Source organism: Lampetra planeri, chromosome 64 (assembly GCF_965212315.1).
Source record: "Lampetra planeri chromosome 64, kcLamPlan1.2.h2, whole genome shotgun sequence".
Taxonomy (NCBI): Eukaryota; Metazoa; Chordata; class Hyperoartia; order Petromyzontiformes; family Petromyzontidae; genus Lampetra; species Lampetra planeri.
The window spans coordinates 2,330,526-2,350,877 of NC_136170.1; the positions used below are offsets into that span (position 1 = coordinate 2,330,526).

Genomic DNA, 20,352 nt, shown 5'->3' on the forward strand with positions numbered 1-20,352 from the left:
AATAAATGTTTTCTCCTACAACATCAGAGTGCAGCGCCACATTAAATACGCATTGCAATGACAATATTTTAAAGCGATTTGAAGCATGTTTTTTTTTTTTTGGGGGGGGGGGGGGGGCAGAGCTTTGTGACGTCATATTTGAGGGGGGGTCTGACTTTTTGTGACGCCGTGTGACGAAGGATGGGGGGGGGGGTCAAAAATCGTCTAAAATCGCGTGACGTCATTTATGGACGGCCCCTATGAACCAGCGGGGTGAAGTATGGTCATATAATCTTGGAATCCATACTCTTTGGTTCTTTCGGTAAAGGCACGTAGGGTAGAACAAGTAAACCCGTAAAAAACAAAGTTTTTCACTATAAATCCTTTATATGCGTGGCATCGGGGCGGCTAGAGTCCTCTCGTCCTCTGGCTTGAGATGGCTGCCACCTCTGGGTCAGATGATTGTCTGGCAGCATTAAACAATTGGTAATGAAATATTGTAAAAAATTTCACTAAACAGTGTAAAATTTTGGAATTTTTTTTCACCAAAATGCATCGTCACGCACAACGAGTCTGTGTGCAAAATGTCAGCTCGATTGGATCACGGGAAGTGGGTTAAAAAAACGACCGAAAGATTTGCACGGTCGTAAGCAAGCAAGCAAGCACGCAAGCACGCAAGCAAGCAAGCGAACTTAATATAAAGGATTTAAAAATAAAATAAATCACGACGTTTCGGGCGCAACACAAGCGTCCAGGTGAGGTCATACAATCCACCTGTCAACCCCTTATCAGTGCCCTACCTTATCATCGACCTTATTGATCACCCCGTGTCCCTTATACATCTCAACGTTCATCCTACAAAGTGCCATACGTCATCTTCTTGGTTCTTTAGGTAAAGTCACGTAGAATGGAAATAATAAAATGATAAAAATAAAACGTAATAAAATAATTAAATTTCGATTTAAAGCTTTCGTGACTGCAGGGATTCATCTTCTTGGTTCTTTCGGTAAAGTCACGTAGAAGGGAAATAATAAAATAATAAAAATAAAACATAATAAAATAATTCTCACGACGTTTCGGCCACAACGCAAGCAGCCGTCTTCAGGTGGAGAACAGGTCTGTCGGGTAGACAGAGACAGACATTCAGACTGTCTACTCGACAGACCTGTTCTCCACCTGAGGACGGCTGCTTGCGTTGTGGCCGAAACGTCGTGAGAATTATTTTATCGGTTTATTTTTATTATTTTATTATTTTCCTTCTACGTGACTTTACCGAAAGAACCAAGAAGATGAATCCCTGCAGTCACGAAAGCTTTAAATCGAAATTTAACTGCCATACGTTAGTCATTCAGTCGTCGGCAGCGATAACAAAATCTGACAGTTGTGGTGGAGGTGGTGATGTCCATTCACCTCCCGTCCAGCGACACAATGGGCCGTCCATAAATGACGTCACGCGATTTTGGACGATTTTTGACCCCCCCCCCCCCCCCCTTCGTCACACGGCGTCACAAAAAGTCAGACCCCCCCCTCAAATATGACGTCACAAAGCTCTGCCCCGCTCCCCAAAATAAAACATGCTTCAAGTCGCTTTAAACTATTGTCATTGCAGTGCGTATTTAATATGGCGCTGCACTCTGATGTTGTAGGAGAAAACATTTATTAAAAAGTCTATTTAATTAAGTAGAACGTGTTGTCTATATTTATTTAAAGTTGCAGCATTTTGATGTGACGTCACATTTCTCCCCCCCCTCGTCACGAATCGTCACAAATGTCTGACCCCCCCCCCCCCCTAGGTGCGTGATGTCATTTATGGATGGCCCCTGACGCAGAAGCGACACGAATCGAATCGCCGGAGATCCGCAATTTCACCACCTCTCGCGGATCGAATCGGTTGCCAAATGTCTGGATCGATTCAACCCCAACACGACCCCACGATACCGAAACCTTCGGAATCGAAGTCGCCGACCAGAAACACAAAGAGATCCTTGGATCGATTCCGCGGGGCGGGGCCGAGAGGGGGGCGGGGCCGAGAGGGGGGGCGGGGCCGAGAGGGGGGGCGGGGCCGAGAGGGGGGGCGGGGCCGAGAGGGGGCGGGGCCGAGAGGGGGGCGGGGCCGAGAGGGGGGCGGGGCCGAGAGGGGGGCGGGGCCGAGAGGGGGGCGGGGCCGAGAGGGGGGCGGGGCCGAGAGGGGGGCGGGGCCGAGAGGGGGGCGGGGCCGAGAGGGGGGCGGGGCTGAGAGGGGGGCGGGGCTGAGAGGGGGGCGGGGCCGAGAGGGGGGCGGGGGGAATTGCCCGGTGACGTCATCTGGGCGCCGTGTTCGTTGACGGCTCCGCCGGCTCGGCACAGTGCGGAGACAGCCCCAGGGTGAGTCGGTGGTGGTTGTGGTGGTGGTTGTGGTGGTGGTTGTGGTGGTGGTGGTTGTGGTGGTGGTGGTGGTGGTGGTGGTTGGTGGTGGTTGTGGTGGTGGTTGTGGATTGGTGTGCGGTGGTTGTGGTGGTGGTTGTGGGTTGGTGGTGGTGGTTGTGGGTTGGTGGTGGTGGTTGTGGGTTGGTGGTGGTTGTGGGTTGGTGGTGGTTGTGGTGGTTGTTGTGGGTTGGTGGGTGGTGGGTGGTGAGTAGTGGTGGTGGGTGGTTGTGGTGGGTCGGTGGTGGTGGATAGTGGTAGTAGGTGGTGGTGGATGGTGGTGGATGGTGGTGTGTGGTGGTGTGTGGTGGGTGGTGGTGTGGTGGGTGGTGGTGGGTGGTGGTGTGTGGTGGTGGTTGGTGGTGGTGGGTGTTGGTGGTGGTGGTGTGTGGTGGGTGGTGGTGGTGGTGTGTGGTGGTGTGTGGTGGTATGTGGTGGGTGGTGGTGGGTGGTGGTGTGTGGTGGTGGTGGTGGTTGGTGGTGGTGTGTGGTGGTGGTGGTGGTTGGTGGTGGTGGGTGTTGGTGGTGGTGGGTGTTGGTGGTGGTGGTGGGTGGTGGTGGGTGTTGGTGGTGGGTGTTGGTGGTGGGTGGTGGTGTGTGGTGGTGGTGGTGGGTGGTGGTGGTGGGTGGTGGTGGTGGTGGTGGGTGGTGGTGGTGGGTGCTGGTGGTGGTGGATGGTGGTGGTGGTGGGTGGTGGTGGTGGTGGGTGGTGGTGGTGGTGGTGGGTGTTGGTGGTGGGTGGTGGTGGGTGGTGGTGTGTGGTGGTGGTGGTGGTTGGTGGTGGTGGGTGTTGGTGGTGGTGGTGGGTGGTGGTGGGTGGTGGTGGTGGGTGTTGGTGGTGGGTGTTGGTGGTGGGTGGTGGTGTGTGGTGGTGGTGGTGGGTGGTGGTGGTGGGTGGTGGTGGTGGTGGTGGGTGGTGGTGGTGGGTGCTGGTGGTGGTGGATGGTGGTGGTGGTGGGTGGTGGTGGTGGTGGGTGGTGGTGGTGGTGGGTGGTGGTGGTGGTGGTGGGTGGTGGTGGTGGTGGTGGGTGTTGGTGGTGGGTGGTGGTGGGTGGTGGTGTGTGGTGGTGGTGGTGGTGGTGGGTGTTGGTGGTGGTGGTGGGTGGTGGTGGGTGGTGGTGGTGGGTGTTGGTGGTGGGTGTTGGTGGTGGGTGGTGGTGTGTGGTGGTGGTGGTGGGTGGTGGTGGTGGTGGGTGGTGGTGGTGGGTGGTGGTGGTGGTGGTGGGTGGTGGTGGTGGGTGCTGGTGGTGGTGGATGGTGGTGGTGGTGGGTGGTGGTGGTGGTGGGTGGTGGTGGTGGTGGTGGGTGGTGGTGGTGGGTGGTGGTGGTGGTGGTGGTGGTGGTGGTGGTGGTGGGTGGTGGGTGGTGGTGGTGGTGGGTGGTGGTGGTGGGTGTTGGTGGTGGGTGGTGGTGGGTGGTGGTGTGTGGTGGTGGTGGGTGTTGGTGGTGGTGGATGGTGGTGGTGGGTGTTGGTGGTGTGTGGTGGGTGGTGGTGTGTGGTGGTGGTGGGTGTTGGTGGGTGGTGGTGGTGGGTGGTGGTGGGTGGCGGTGGGTGGTGGTGGTGATCTCGCGGTTAATTGGCCACGAGTAGTCGCGGGCTTCAGTTAGTAGCGGCCTGTGTGTGTGTACCTGTGTGTGTGTGTGTGTGTACCTGTGTGTGTGTGTACCTGTGTGTGTACCTGTGTGTGTGTGTACCTGTGTGTGTGTACCTGTGTGTGTACCTGTGTGTGTGTGTACGCGTGTGTACCTGTGTGTGTACCTGTGTGTGTGCCTGTGTGTGTGTGTACCTGTGTGTGTGTACGTGTGTGTGTGTGTGTACCTGTGTGTGTGGACCTGTGTGTGTGTGTACCTGTGTGTGTGTGTACCTGTGTGTGTGGACCTGTGTGTGTGTGTGTGGACCTGTGTGTGTGTGGACCTGTGTGTGTGTGTACGTGTGGGTTTGTGTACGTGTGGGTGTGTGTACGTGTGGGTGTGTGTACCTGTGTGTGTACCTGAGTGTGTGTACGTGTGTGTGTACCTGTGTGTGTGTTTACCTGTGTGTGTACGTGTGTGTGTGTACCTGTGTGTGTGTACCTGTGTGTGTACCTGTGTGTGTGTTTACCTGTGTGTGTACGTGTGTGTGTGTGTACCTGTGTGTATGTACCTGTGTGTGTACCTGTGTGTGTGTGTACCTGTGGGTGTGTGTACCTGTGGGTGTGTGTACCTGTGGGTGTGTGTACCTGTGTGTGGGTGGGTGTGGGTGTGTGTACGTGGGTGTGTGTACGTGTGGGTGTGTGTACCTGTGTGTGTACCTGAGTGTGTGTACGTGTGTGTGTACCTGTGTGTGTGTGTTTACCTGTGTGTGTACCTGTGTGTGTGTGTACCTGTGTGTGTGTGTGTACCTGTGTGTGTGTGTGTACCTGTGTGTGTGTGTACCTGTGTGTGTGTGTACCTGTGTGTGTGTACCTGTGTGTGTGTGTACCTGTGTGTGTGTGTGTACCTGTGTGTGTGTGTGTACCTGTGTGTGTGTGTACCTGTGTGTGTGTGTACCTGTGTGTGTGTGTGTACCTGTGTGTGTGTGTACCTGTGTGTGTGTACCTGTGTGTGTGTGTGTACCTGTGTGTGTGTGTGTACCTGTGTGTGTGTGTGTACCTGTGTGTGTGTGTACCTGTGTGTGTGTACCTGTGTGTGTGTGTACCTGTGTGTGGGGAGCGATAGTGCAGCAGTTAGCGCGCTGCGCTATGAACCCGACGACACGAGTTCGATTCCCACTCACGGCCAACACCAGTGACGATTATCTGAACCGGTCCTGCGCCTCCCCTAGGTCGACTCAGCCACAAATGAGTACCCGGTGCGGTGTGTAAAAATGGTCACTGGAGATACAAAGGCGGTCGGGCCTGGTGCTGGCCACCCACCCCCCTCGTGTGCCACAGTGCCGGCCTTCATAGGTGCTACTCGCTAACAGCACTTGCCCCAACAGTCTGTTAAGGCTACACGGGGGACCTTTATCTTTGTGTGTGTGTATGTAGCACTGGGAAGGCGAGTTTATTATCATCAGCAGCATCATCAGCATGAAGTTCACGATCACCATTGTTCGACAGTAAGCGACGCACAATCATCGCAGTACACGCAGTACACACAGTACACACAGTACATGCAGCACACACAGTACATGCTGTATACACAGTACACACAGTACACACAGTACATGCTCTATACACAGTACACGCAGTACACACAGTACATGCTGTATACACAGTACACACAGTACACACAGTACATGCTGTATACACAGTACACACAGTACACACAGTACATGCTGTATACACAGTACACACAGTACACACAGTACATGCTGTATACACAGTACACACAGTACACACAGTACATGCTGTATACACAGTACATGCTGTATACACAGTACACACAGTACACACAGTACATGCTGTATACACAGTACACACAGTACACACAGTACATGCTGTATACACAGTACACACAGTACATGCTGTATACACAGTACACGCAGTACACACAGTACATGCTGTATACACAGTACACACAGTACACACAGTACATGCTGTATACACAGTACACACAGTACACACAGTACATGCTGTATACACAGTACACACAGTACATGCTGTATACACAGTACACACAGTACACACAGTACATGCTGTATACACAGTACACACAGCACACACAGTACATGCTGTATACACAGTACACACAGCACACACAGTACACACAGTACACGCAGTACACACAGTACATGCTGTATACACAGTACACACAGTACACACAGTACATGCTGTATACACAGTACACACAGCACACACAGTACACACAGTACACGCAGTACACACAGTACATGCTGTATACACAGTACACACAGTACACACAGTACATGCTGTATACACAGTACACACAGCACACACAGTACACACAGTACACACAGTACACACAGTACATGCTGTATACACAGTACACACAGCACACACAGTACACACAGTACACACAGTACATGCTGTATACACAGTACACACAGTACATGCTGTATACACAGTACACACAGCACACACAGTACACACAGTACACGCAGTACACACAGTACATGCTGTATACACAGTACACACAGTACATGCTGTATACACAGTACACACAGTACACACAGTACACACAGTACACGCAGTACACACAGTACATGCTGTATACACAGTACACACAGCACACACAGTACACACAGTACACACAGTACATGCTGTATACACAGTACACACAGCACACACAGTACACACAGTACACACAGTACACACAGTACATGCTGTATACACAGTACACACAGTACATGCTGTATACACAGTACACACAGCACACACAGTACACACAGTACACGCAGTACACACAGTACATGCTGTATACACAGTACACACAGTACATGCTGTATACACAGTACACACAGTACACACAGTACACACAGTACACGCAGTACACACAGTACATGCTGTATACACAGTACACGCAGTACACACAGTACATGCTGTATACACAGTACACACAGTACACACAGTACATGCTGTATACACAGTACACGCAGTACACACAGTACATGCTGTATACACAGTACACACAGTACACACAGTACATGCTGTATACACAGTACACACAGTACACACAGTACATGCTGTATACACAGTACACACAGTACACACAGTACACACAGTACACGCAGTACACACAGTACACACAGCACATGCTGTATACACAGTACACGCAGTACACACAGTACATGCTGTATACACAGTACACACAGTACACACAGTACATGCTGTATACACAGTACACGCAGTACACACAGTACACGCAGTACACACAGTACATGCTGTATACACAGTACACACAGTACACACAGTACATGCTGTATACACAGTACACACAGCACACACAGTACACACAGTACACGCAGTACACACAGTACATGCTGTACACACAGTACACGCAGTACACACAGTACATGCTGTATACACAGTACACACAGCACACACAGTACACACAGTACACGCAGTACACACAGTACATGCTGTATACACAGTACACACAGTACACACAGTACATGCTGTATACACAGTACACACAGTACACACAGTACACACAGTACACGCAGTACACACAGTACACACAGTACATGCTGTATACACAGTACACGCAGTACACACAGTACATGCTGTATACACAGTACATGCTGTATACACAGTACACACAGTACACACAGTACATGCTGTATACACAGTACACACAGCACACACAGTACACACAGTACACGCAGTACACACAGTACATGCTGTATACACAGTACACACAGTACACACAGTACATGCTGTATACACAGTACACACAGTACACACAGTACACACAGTACACGCAGTACACACAGTACACACAGTACATGCTGTATACACAGTACACGCAGTACACACAGTACATGCTGTATACACAGTACATGCTGTATACACAGTACACGCAGTACACACAGTACATGCTGTATACACAGTACACACAGTACACACAGTACATGCTGTATACACAGTACACGCAGTACACACAGTACATGCTGTATACATAGTACACACAGTACACACAGTACATGCTGTATACACAGTACACACAGTACACACAGTACATGCTGTATACACAGTACACGCAGTACATGCTGTATACACAGTACACACAGTACACACAGTACATGCTGTATACACAGTACACACAGTACATGCTGTATACACAGTACACACAGTACACACAGTACATGCTGTATACACAGTACACACAGTACACACAGTGCATGCTGTATACACAGTACACACAGTACACACAGTACATGCTGTATACACAGTACACACAGTACACACAGTACATGCTGTATACACAGTACACACAGTACACACAGTACATGCTGTATACACAGTACACACAGTACACACAGTGCATGCTGTATACACAGTACACACAGTACACACAGTACATGCTGTATACACAGTACACACAGTACACACAGTACATGCTGTATACACAGTACACACAGTACACACAGTGCATGCTGTATACACAGTACACACAGTACACACAGTACATGCTGTATACACAGTACACACAGTACACACAGTACATGCTCTATACACAGTACACACAGTGCATGCTGTATACACAGTACACACAGTACACACAGTACATGCTGTATACACAGTACACGCAGTACACACAGTACATGCTGTATACACAGTACACACAGTACACACAGTACATGCTGTATACACAGTACACACAGTACACACAGTGCATGCTGTATACACAGTACACACAGTACACACAGTACATGCTGTATACACAGTACACGCAGTACACACAGTACATGCTGTATACACAGTACACACAGTACACACAGTACATGCTGTATACACAGTACACGCAGTACACACAGTACATGCTGTATACACAGTACACACAGTACACACAGTACATGCTGTATACACAGTACACACAGTACACACAGTGCATGCTGTATACACAGTACACACAGTACACACAGTACATGCTGTATACACAGTACACACAGTACATGCTGTATACACAGTACATGCAGTGCATGCTGTATACACAGTACACGCAGTACACACAGTACATGCTGTATACACAGTACACACAGTGCATGCTGTATACACAGTACACACAGTACACACAGTACACACAGTACATGCTGTATACACAGTACACACAGTGCATGCTGTATACACAGTACACACAGTACACGCAGTACACACAGTACATGCTGTATACACAGTACACACAGTACACACAGTACACACAGTACATGCTGTATACACAGTACACGCAGTACACACAGTACACACAGTACACACAGTACATGCTGTCTACACAGTACACGCAGTACACGCAGTACATGCTGTATACACAGTACACACAGTACATGCTGTATACACAGTACACGCAGTACACACAGTACATGCTGTATACACAGTACACGCAGTACACACAGTACACACAGTACACACAGTACATGCTGTCTACACAGTACACGCAGTACACACAGTACATGCTGTATACACAGTACACGCAGTACACACAGTACACGCAGTACACACAGTACATGCTGTCTACACAGTACACGCAGTACACACAGTACATGCTGTATACACAGTACACACAGTACATGCTGTCTACACAGTACACGCAGTACACACAGTACATGCTGTATACACAGTACACGCAGTACACACAGTACACACAGTACACACAGTACATGCTGTCTACACAGTACACGCAGTACACACAGTACATGCTGTATACACAGTACACACAGTACATGCTGTATACACAGTACACGCAGTACACGCAGTACACACAGTACACACAGTACATGCTGTCTACACAGTACACGCAGTACACGCAGTACATGCTGTACACGCAGTACACACAGTACATGCTGTATACACAGTACACACAGTACATGCTGTATACACAGTACACACAGTACACACAGTACATGCTGTATACACAGTACACACAGTACACACAGTACATGCTGTATACACAGTACACGCAGTACACACAGTACATGCTGTATACACAGTACACGCAGTACACACAGTACATGCTGTATACACAGTACACACAGTACATGCTGTATACACAGTACACACAGTACACACAGTACATGCTGTATACACAGTACACACAGTACACACAGTACATGCTGTATACACAGTACACACAGTACATGCTGTATACACAGTACACACAGTACACACAGTACACGCAGTACATGCTGTATACACAGTACACACAGTACACACAGTACATGCTGTATACACAGTACACACAGTACATGCTGTATACACAGTACACGCAGTACACACAGTACACACAGTACACACAGTACATGCTGTATACACAGTACACACAGTACACACAGTACATGCTGTATACACAGTACACACAGTACATGCTGTATACACAGTACACACAGTACACACAGTACACGCAGTACATGCTGTATACACAGTACACACAGTACACGCAGTACATGCTGTATACACAGTACACGCAGTACACACAGTACACACAGTACATGCTGTATACACAGTACACGCAGTACACACAGTACACACAGTACACACAGTACATGCTGTATACACAGTACACGCAGTACACACAGTACATGCTGTATACACAGTACACGCAGTACACACAGTACACACAGTACACACAGTACATGCTGTATACACAGTACACACAGTACACACAGTACATGCTGTATACACAGTACACACAGTACACACAGTACACACAGTACACGCAGTACACACAGTACACGCAGTACATGCTGTATACACAGTACACGCAGTACACACAGTACACACAGTACACACAGTACATGCTGTATACACAGTACACGCAGTACACACAGTACATGCTGTATACACAGTACACGCAGTACACACAGTACACACAGTACATGCTGTATACACAGTACACACAGTACACACAGTACACACAGTACACACAGTACACACAGTACACACAGTACATGCTGTATACACAGTACACACAGTACACGCAGTACATGCTGTATACACAGTACACGCAGTACATGCTGTATACACAGTACACACAGTACACACAGTACACACAGTACATGCTGTATACACAGTACACGCAGTACACACAGTACATGCTCTATACACAGTACACACAGTACATGCTGTATACACAGTACACACAGTACACACAGTACATGCTGTATACACAGTACACACAGTACACACAGTACATGCTGTATACACAGTACACGCAGTACACACAGTGCATGCTGTATACACAGTACACGCAGTACACACAGTACATGCTGTATACACAGTACACACAGTACACACAGTACATGCTGTATACACAGTACACGCAGTACACACAGTACATGCTGTATACACAGTACACACAGTACACACAGTACATGCTGTATACACAGTACACACAGTACACACAGTACATGCTGTATACACAGTACACGCAGTACACACAGTACATGCTGTATACACAGTACACACAGTACACACAGTACATGCTGTATACACAGTACACGCAGTACACACAGTGCATGCTGTATACACAGTACACACAGTACACACAGTACATGCTGTATACACAGTACACACAGTACACACAGTACATGCTGTATACACAGTACACGCAGTACACACAGTACATGCTGTATACACAGTACACACAGTACACACAGTACATGCTGTATACACAGTACACACAGTACACACAGTACACACAGTACATGCTGTATACACAGTACACGCAGTACACACAGTACACACAGTACATGCTGTATACACAGTACACGCAGTACACACAGTACATGCTCTATACACAGCACACACAGTACACACAGTACACACAGTACATGCTCTATACACAGTACACGCAGTACACACAGTACACACAGTACATGCTGTATACACAGTACATGCTGTATACACAGTACACACAGTACACACAGTACACACAGTACATGCTGTATACACAGTACACACAGTACACACAGTACATGCTGTATACACAGCACACACAGTACACACAGTACACACAGTACATGCTGTACACACAGTACACACAGTACATGCTGTATACACAGCACACACAGTACACGCAGTACACACAGTACACACAGTACACACAGTACATGCTGTATACACAGCACACACAGTACATGCTGTATACACAGTACACACAGTACACACAGTACATGCTGTATACACAGTACACACAGTACACACAGTACATGCTGTATACACAGTACACACAGTACACACAGTATACACAGTACATGCAGTATACGCAGCACACACACACAGCACACACAGTACACACAGCACATGCTGTATACACAGTACACACAGCACACACAGCACACGTAGTACACACAGTACACGCAGTACAGTGTTTGCATCACATACAGTACTACAGTACAGTGTATACATTGCCCACAGCACGTACAGTACAGTGTATGCATTGCACACACTGTACGTACAGTACAGTGTTTACATTGCACGCAGTACGTACAGTACAGTGCATTCATTGCACACAGTACGTGCAGTAGTGTATGCATTGCACACTGTACGTACAGTGCCCACTGCGTGTACTGTGCACACTGCAGTACACACTGCACGTGCAGTACGCACTGCATGCACCACAGCAAAGCGCATGCAGTACACACAGAGTACATGCACCACGCTACACAACAGTATACACAGTACAAACTACACGCCGCACACACAATCACAGGCGGTGCACACAATACGTACAACCGCAGTACACAGTACATCCACCACAGCACATGCGGTGCACACATGAAAGTACAGCGGGTCTTCGTCTGGTAGGATGGGAGATGGTTTAGTGTTGTATTTCTTTGTGTGCTTTGTTTACCTTTCTTGCACTTTGCACGGCCGTCGTGTTTCTGTACTGTTTGTTGGTGTAACGATATTAGCCCGTGCCTCTACCTGGGCATCTGCGATGAAGAGCTTTCCAGCTCATCGGATTCCTCCTGCAGTTGAAAATATTCTGATCCTGATTCTCTCTGCGTGTCTGTCTGCCTGCCTGTCTGTCTGCCTCAACAATTATTTGTCCCTCCCGCTACAAGCCAAATAAACCCACACGACTGCCTGCTTCTAGATTTGAAGCTTTCGTGACTGCAAGGCTTCATACTCTTTGTTTTCTTCGGTAAAGTCACGTAGGTAAAACAATAAAATAAATGAAAACAACTAAATTAAATCACGATGAAGGAAGCTTGTGTTGCCTCCGAAACGTCGTGATTTTATTTAGTTGTTTTCGTTTATTTTATTTTGTTGATTGTTTTACCTACGTGACTTTACCGAAGAAACCAAAGTATATGACTGCCTGCTTGTCCGCCAGAGGTCGCAGTTGGGTACCCGATACCCGTACCCTACCCGATACCCGGCTACCCGTACCCGGCCGGGTACGGGTACCCGTTTGCGACCCTGGTGCGGCCGGGTACGGGTAAGGAATCAAAACCCGTTTGCGACCTCTGGTGTGGTGTCCGCTCACGTACAGGAGTGCTGGTCTCTCTCGCTGTCCGCAAATCTGCCTATCTGTCCACGTAGTATGTGTTTACCTTCCTGGATATATATAATGTCTGTCCGCCTGTCTGACCAAAGAGTCTATCAGTCTGCCCGTCTGTCCCACATACTTTTCTACAGTAAAAACCTTGGATTAGCGAGCATAATTCGTTCCGGAAATGTGTTCGTAATTCAAAGCACTCGTACATCAAAGCGAATTTCCCCGTAAGAAATAATGTAAACTCGGATGATTCGTTCCACAACCCCAAAAATACTGTCTCCATATAAAAATGATTAATACAAAAAACATTTTTTTTATTTTTATTATCAAATTTATTGATTACATTTAATCCTGGCTGGTGTGAGGGAGACGAGAGAGAGGAGGAGGAGGGTTATTGTGTAGGACGACTTTCACTTGCAGTAAAGTTACTAAAGAACAGTCACTACACTTGGACACAAAATAAAAACATGCTTTACGCACACACACGTGGTCACAACACTGTATTGTAGTTAACAGTCTACGCTCGCACGGATGTTGACTATACGAGCGAGGCACGCCGACTGAGACCGAGCATGGGAGACGATTACCCACAATCCCGCAGCAGAGAGATAGAGAGAGAAGAACCATCGGCTCAGTTGTGATCACGTGACGCTCGGCAGACAACGCGTAGACTGTGTACGTACTGCTCGTATTGCAAGACCTCGCTCGTTTATCAAGTTAAAATTATCTTCTTGGTTCTTTCGGTAAAGTCTACGTGACTTTACCGAAAGAACCAAGAAGATGAATCCCTGCAGTCACGAAAGCTTTAAATCGAAAGTTAAAATTAATTACAAATTTTTGCTCGTCTTGCAAAACACTCGCAGACCAAGTTACTCGCAATCCAAGGTTTTACTGTAGTTGCCCACATGCACGCCTGCCTGTCTACCTCACCGTCGGGAGAGTACCTGGTGCGGTGTGTAAACAATCGCCACTGGGGAGACAAAGGCGGCCGGGCGTGGGGCTGTACACACCCCTCAAACCCCCAGGTGTGCCACAGTGCCGGCCTTCATAGGCGCTGCTGCTCGCTAACAGCACTTGCCTCAAAACATCTGTTAAGGCTATACAGGGGGGCGGATGTTGTACCTGTAGTAGGGAGCGGTGGTACAGCGGTTATGCTAGCCGCGCTTCTAACCCGGCGGACCTGAGTTCGATTCCCGCTCGCGGCCGGCGCCACTGACGATTATCACCGAGGTCGACTCAGCCTCACTGGGGGGGATCTTTGTCTTTGTGTCTCTTGCAGTGGCGAGACCACGTACAACAGGAAGCGTCTCATCCAAGGTACGTGGTTTGTAGGCAGTGTCGGGGAAGCTCTGTCACCGTTATTTTATTTTATCTATATATATAAAAGGGAAATGTGTGAATATGTGTGTCTGTTCGAAATGTTTAGCATACTTCCCGCCATGCAACAAACTTTAAATTTGGCTTGTGGGTAGTTTTCAGACTGTACACAACGTGTGCCTGCTGACGTCACGCATCCCCTCCCATGTATCAATCCAAGACAAAAATCCAAGTCTCGTGCGAAGCCGGGTAGTCAAGCTAGTTGATTATAAGGCATCTCTGGGAATGAAAGATACACAACCATAACTTGTCTTTAGCGCTCCCGTGTACACATTTGGGCCTCGTACACGGCTACTGGATAATAAGATGCACCCCACCCACCACCCCCTCCCCACCACCCACCCCACAACCCCCACCACCCACACCACCCACACCACCATATGGGTCTCTAATTATCAGTTGAATCTGCTGCTGCTGTTGCGTTGGCAGTGGTGCAAAAGCACCAAAATAACAACACGACACCGCACCTCCGATTAGCACGGTTTGGCTACGTACGGTTTGAAAAAGTTCATACGTATTTAAACTCACACGGAGACCCATAGACTTCGCAGAGGCCCATAGACTCACACAGAGACCCATAGACTCACACAGAGACCCATAGACTCGCACAGAGACACATAGACTCACACGGAGACCCACAGACTCACACAGAGACCCACAGACTCACACAGAGACCCACAGACTCTCAGAGACCCATATACTCGCACAGAGACCCATAGACTCACACAGACCCATAGACTCACACAGAGACCCATCGACTCACACAGAGACCCATAGATTCGCACAGAGACACATAGACTCGCACAGAGACACATATACTCGCACAGAGACCCATAAACTTATACAGAGATCCATAGACTCACACAGAGACCCATAGACTCACACAGCGACCCATAGACTCACACAGAGACACATAGACTGACACAGAGACCCATAGACTCACACAGAGACACAGAGACTCACACAGAGACCCATAGACTCACACAGAGACACATAGACTCACACAGAGACACATAGACTCACACAGAGACCAATAGACTCGCACCGAGACCAATAGACTCGCACAGAGCCCGATAGAATCACATGGAGATCCATAGACTCACACAGATACACATAGACTCATACAGAGACCCACAGTTTATTGTCGTTTGGCTACGTATGGTGCGAAAGAAGTTCAACACATACACATAACACACATACAAGGGGTGACATTCCAGGCAATGGCCATCCACAGCCCATAAAACTTCATAGCATTTATGCGCTTCGAAAAAGGAACCACTGCTCAAAACGTCGCCGATATTAGATATATTTTATACTTTTCAGGCCGCACACACACACACGCGCGTGCGGCGGTGTTATCGGCACACGCGTCAAGGGATTTTAAACGAAACCGCCGCCCCGGTGATCGAAAGCTGCATTTAAAAAAAACAAATGTAAAATCGCTCGCTTGCCATCGGCCATCTTTGCAGCCCCCCCCCCCGGCTGTGGATAAAAGGCATCTGCTAAGAATATCCCCACTCGGGCTTGTGACCACGTGGCCTGGGTGGTGGTGGTGGGTGGTGGTGGTGCAGCGGTGTCGTGTTTACAGCAGCTTGGATAACCCCCCCTCAGAGGGCTCGGAATAGAAGGAGCGGTGGGGGGGGGCGAAATCGGTGAGGGGGGAATTGAGTTGGTTGCGGGGGGTGGGAGTTGAGGGGGGGGGGAGTTGAGGGGGGGGGGGAGTTGAGGGGGGGGGAGTTGAGTGGGGTGGGGGGGAGGAAGTTGGGGGGGGGGGTTGGGGTATGGAGGGGGAGCTGGGTGGAGGGGTGGGGGGGAGTTGAGTGGGGTGGGGGGGAGGAAGTTGGGGGGGGGGGGTTGGGGTATGGAGGGGGAGCTGGGTGGAGGGGTGGGGGGGAGTTGAGTGGGGGGGGGGGGAGGAAGTTGGGGGGGGGGGTTGGGGTATGGAGGGGGAGCTGGGTGGAGGGGTGGGGGGGAGTTGAGTGGGGGGGGGGGAGTCGAGTGGGGGGGGAGTTGAGTGGGGTGGGGGGGAGGAAGTTGGGTGGGGGGGGTTGGGGTATGGAGGGGGAGCTGGGTGGAGGGGTGGGGGGGAGTTGAGTGGGGTGGGGGGGAGGAAGTTGGGGGGGGGGGTTGGGGTATGGAGGGGGAGCTGGGTGGAGGGGTGGGGGGGAGTTGAGTGGGGGGGGGGAGTCGAGTGGGGGGGGAGTTGAGTGGGGTAGGGGGGAGGAAGTTGGGTGGGGGGGGTTGGGGTATGGAGGGGGAGCTGGGTGGAGGGGTGGGGGGGAGTTGAGTGGGGGGGGGAGTCGAGTGGGGGGGGAGTTGAGTGGGGTGGGGGGGAGGAAGTTGGGGGGGGGGGTTGGGGTATGGAGGGGGAGCTGGGTGGAGGGGTGGGGGGGAGTTGAGTGGGGGGGGGGGAGGAAGTTGGGGGGGGGGGTTGGGGTATGGAGGGGGAGCTGGGTGGAGGGGTGGGGGGGAGTTGAGTGGGGGGGGGGAGTCGAGTGGGGGGGGAGTTGAGTGGGGTGGGGGGGAGGAAGTTGGGTGGGGGGGGTTGGGGTATGGAGGGGGAGCTGGGTGGAGGGGTGGGGGGGGAGTTGAGTGGGGTGGGGTGGGGGGGAGGAAGTTGGGGGGGGGGGTTGGGGTATGGAGGAGGAGCTGGGTGGAGGGGTGGGGGGGAGTTGAGTGGGGGGGGGGAGTCGAGTGGGGGGGGAGTTGAGTGGGGTAGGGGGGAGGAAGTTGGGTGGGGGGGGTTGGGGTATGGAGGGGGAGCTGGGTGGAGGGGTGGGGGGGAGTTGAGTGGGGGGGGGAGTCGAGTGGGGGGGGGAGTTGAGTGGGGGGGGGTTGGGTGGGGGGGGGTAGGGATTTGGGGGGGTAGGGAGTTGGGGGGGGGGGGTGGTGAGTTGGGGGGGGAGTAGGGAGTTGGGGAGGGTGGGGAGTTGAGTGGGGGGAGTTGGTGGGGAAGAAGTTGGGCAATGGGGGGCGGGGAGAGAAGGGGGGGGGACCCGTCACCGAGGTTCTCTCAGCCCAAGCAGCGCCCGATTTAGACGTCGGCCCGACCCGAGGTTTCCACCTTCCCGTGATGCAAAAAATCACCGAGGGGAGCGGTGGGGGGGGGACACATCGTGGGAAGCAGCAGAACGAGGAGAACATCTCACGATACCGGCGAGAGGCGGAGGAGCCAAACTTGATGAATCCCATCGGTTACCCCCCCCCCTCCCAAACCCGACGAAAGCGTGGGTTTGTAGCAGAGGTCGCAACCGGGTACCCGATACACGTACCCTACCCGATACCCGGCTACCCGTACCCAGACGGGTACGGGTAGCCGTTTGCGACCCTGGTGCGGCCGGGTACGGGTACGGGTAAGGAATCAAAACCCATATAGTAGTAGGTTTTTACCCTTTAAACTGGTACAAAACTGACACCTTTATACAAGGCATCATGTTTGCAATAACCACAACACAAGCAGTCAAAATGCAAACATTACCATCATCAGAGTTGTTTCTTTTTGTTTGCATTTTGACTGCTTGTGTTGTGGTTATTGCAAACATGATGCCTTGTATAAAGGTGTCAGTTTTTGTACCAGTTGAAAGGGTAAAAACCTACTACTATATTTTGCCACTGGTAAAGGAGATGTCTCATAGTGAATCAAAACCCGTTTGCGACCTCTGGTTTGTAGACGTTCCCGGGCAATCGTCGACGGCTTCGGTGCAGGTTGGAGCTGTCGCCACGAAATGTTTGGCGCGGTCCTGGGGGTGACAGCGAGGACGGGTGGCAACTCCTAGGCGCGACGGCTCCGGGTGGCTCCAGTCTTCTATGGGGCCGTCCATAAATGACGTCACGCACCTTGGGGGGGGAGGGGTGGTCAGATATTTGTGACGATGTGTGACGGGGGGGGGAGGGGTTTAAAAATGTGATGTCACGTAAAAATACGCAACTTTAAATAAATATAGGCAACACGTTCTACTTAATTAAATAGACTTTTTAATAAATGTTTTCTCCTACAACATCAGAGTGCAGCGCCACATTAAATACGCACTACAATGACAATAGGTTAAAGCGATTTGAAGCATGTTTTTTTTTGGGGGGGGGGCGCGGGGCAGAGCTTTGTGACGTCATATTTGAGGGGGGTTCTGACTTTTTGTGACGCCGTGTAACTAAGGGGTGGGGGGGGGGGTCAAAATCGTCCAAAATCGCGTGACGTCATTTATGGACGGCCCCTAAAGCCTATTCTTTTTTCCCCCCCATCACAATCTTATCCACCTATACAATTACAACAAGAGTCCGCTCAAAGGCTTACACGGTTAGGGATCTCTGCCTTATTTTTCGGTAAAGTCACGTAGGTAAAAAATTAAAAGTAAAATTAATAAAAGTAAAATAAAAATAAAATAAAAATCACGACGTTTCGGAGGCAACACAAGCTTCCGTCTTCAGGTGGAACCGTCACAGCACGATTGCTGTATCAAGTAAAGAGAAATTCCAATAAAACAGTCCTTGTATATATACTGGTTGATGGTGGGAGGAGCCAAGGTAGGCCCTGAGTATTATTTTCGTGAGGTTCGGTGCGGCTGAAGCACGCTGTTAGGAATGAGCCTTTAATTCTAGATTTGAAGCGTTCGTAACTGCAAGGAATCATATTCTTAGGTTTTTTCGGTAAAGTCACGTAGGTAAAACATCAAAATTAATGAAAATAAAATAAAAACAAAAAATCACGACGTTTCAGAGGCAACACAAGTCTCCGTCATCAGGTGGGACCGTCACAGCCAGATTAGCTGCAGCTAATCTGGCTTTGATGTTTTACCTACGTGACTTTACCGAAAAAACCTAAGAATAGAATGAGCCTTTGTTGTGTAAGCTAGGTGCAGCTGATGTGAAGGTGCCTTGTTGGTGGTGCAGGCCAGGGCATCAACATGCCGCTGTCAGACGTGGGCTTCGAGCAAGCGGCAGCTGTCGGCGCTGCCCTGCAGCACGTCCCCTTCACCTGCGTCTACAGCAGTGACCAGCTGCGGGCACAGCAGGTGAGTCGGGTGGGGCTGCCGTGGGAGTAAGGTGGGGTGGGTTTGGGTGGGGTGGGGTTGGGTGGGGTGGGGTTGGGTGGGGTTAGAGGTTGGGGTGGGGTGGGGTTGGAGGTGGGGGTGGGTGGGGTGCGGTGGGGTGGGGGTGCCTTGGGGTTTGGTGGGTTGGGTGGGGTAGGGTTGGAGGTTGGGGTGGGGTGGGGTTGGGTTGGGTTGGGTGGGGTGGGGATGGGTGGGGTGGGGTGGGGTGGGGTTGGAGGGTGGGGTGGGGTGGGGTTGGGTGGGGTGGGGTTGGAGGGTGGGGTGGGGTTGGAGGTGGGGGTGGGTGGGGTTGGAGGTGGGGGTGGGTGGGGTGCGGTGGGGTGGGGGTGCCTTGGGGTTTGGTGGGTTGGGTGGGGTAGGGTTGGAGGTTGGGGTGGGGTGGGGTTGGGTTGGGTTGGGTGGG

The 20,352-nt window shown here is 50.6% G+C and overlaps 1 protein-coding gene across 1 annotated transcript in view; it reads left to right on the forward strand.

The window, feature by feature from the left end:
- The first annotated feature begins 2,261 nt into the window (after nucleotides 1-2,261).
- Nucleotides 2,262-20,352, forward strand: part of TIGAR (TP53 induced glycolysis regulatory phosphatase) — a 32,313-nt gene continuing 14,222 nt past the window's right edge. Inside the window, exons 1-4 of the mRNA XM_078619760.1 lie at nucleotides 2,262-2,343; nucleotides 5,391-5,461; nucleotides 14,804-14,841; nucleotides 19,789-19,910. Coding sequence (XP_078475886.1) covers nucleotides 5,433-5,461; nucleotides 14,804-14,841; nucleotides 19,789-19,910 — 189 coding nt within the window. The 5' untranslated portion in view covers nucleotides 2,262-2,343; nucleotides 5,391-5,432. The remainder of the gene's footprint in view (nucleotides 2,344-5,390; nucleotides 5,462-14,803; nucleotides 14,842-19,788; nucleotides 19,911-20,352) is intronic.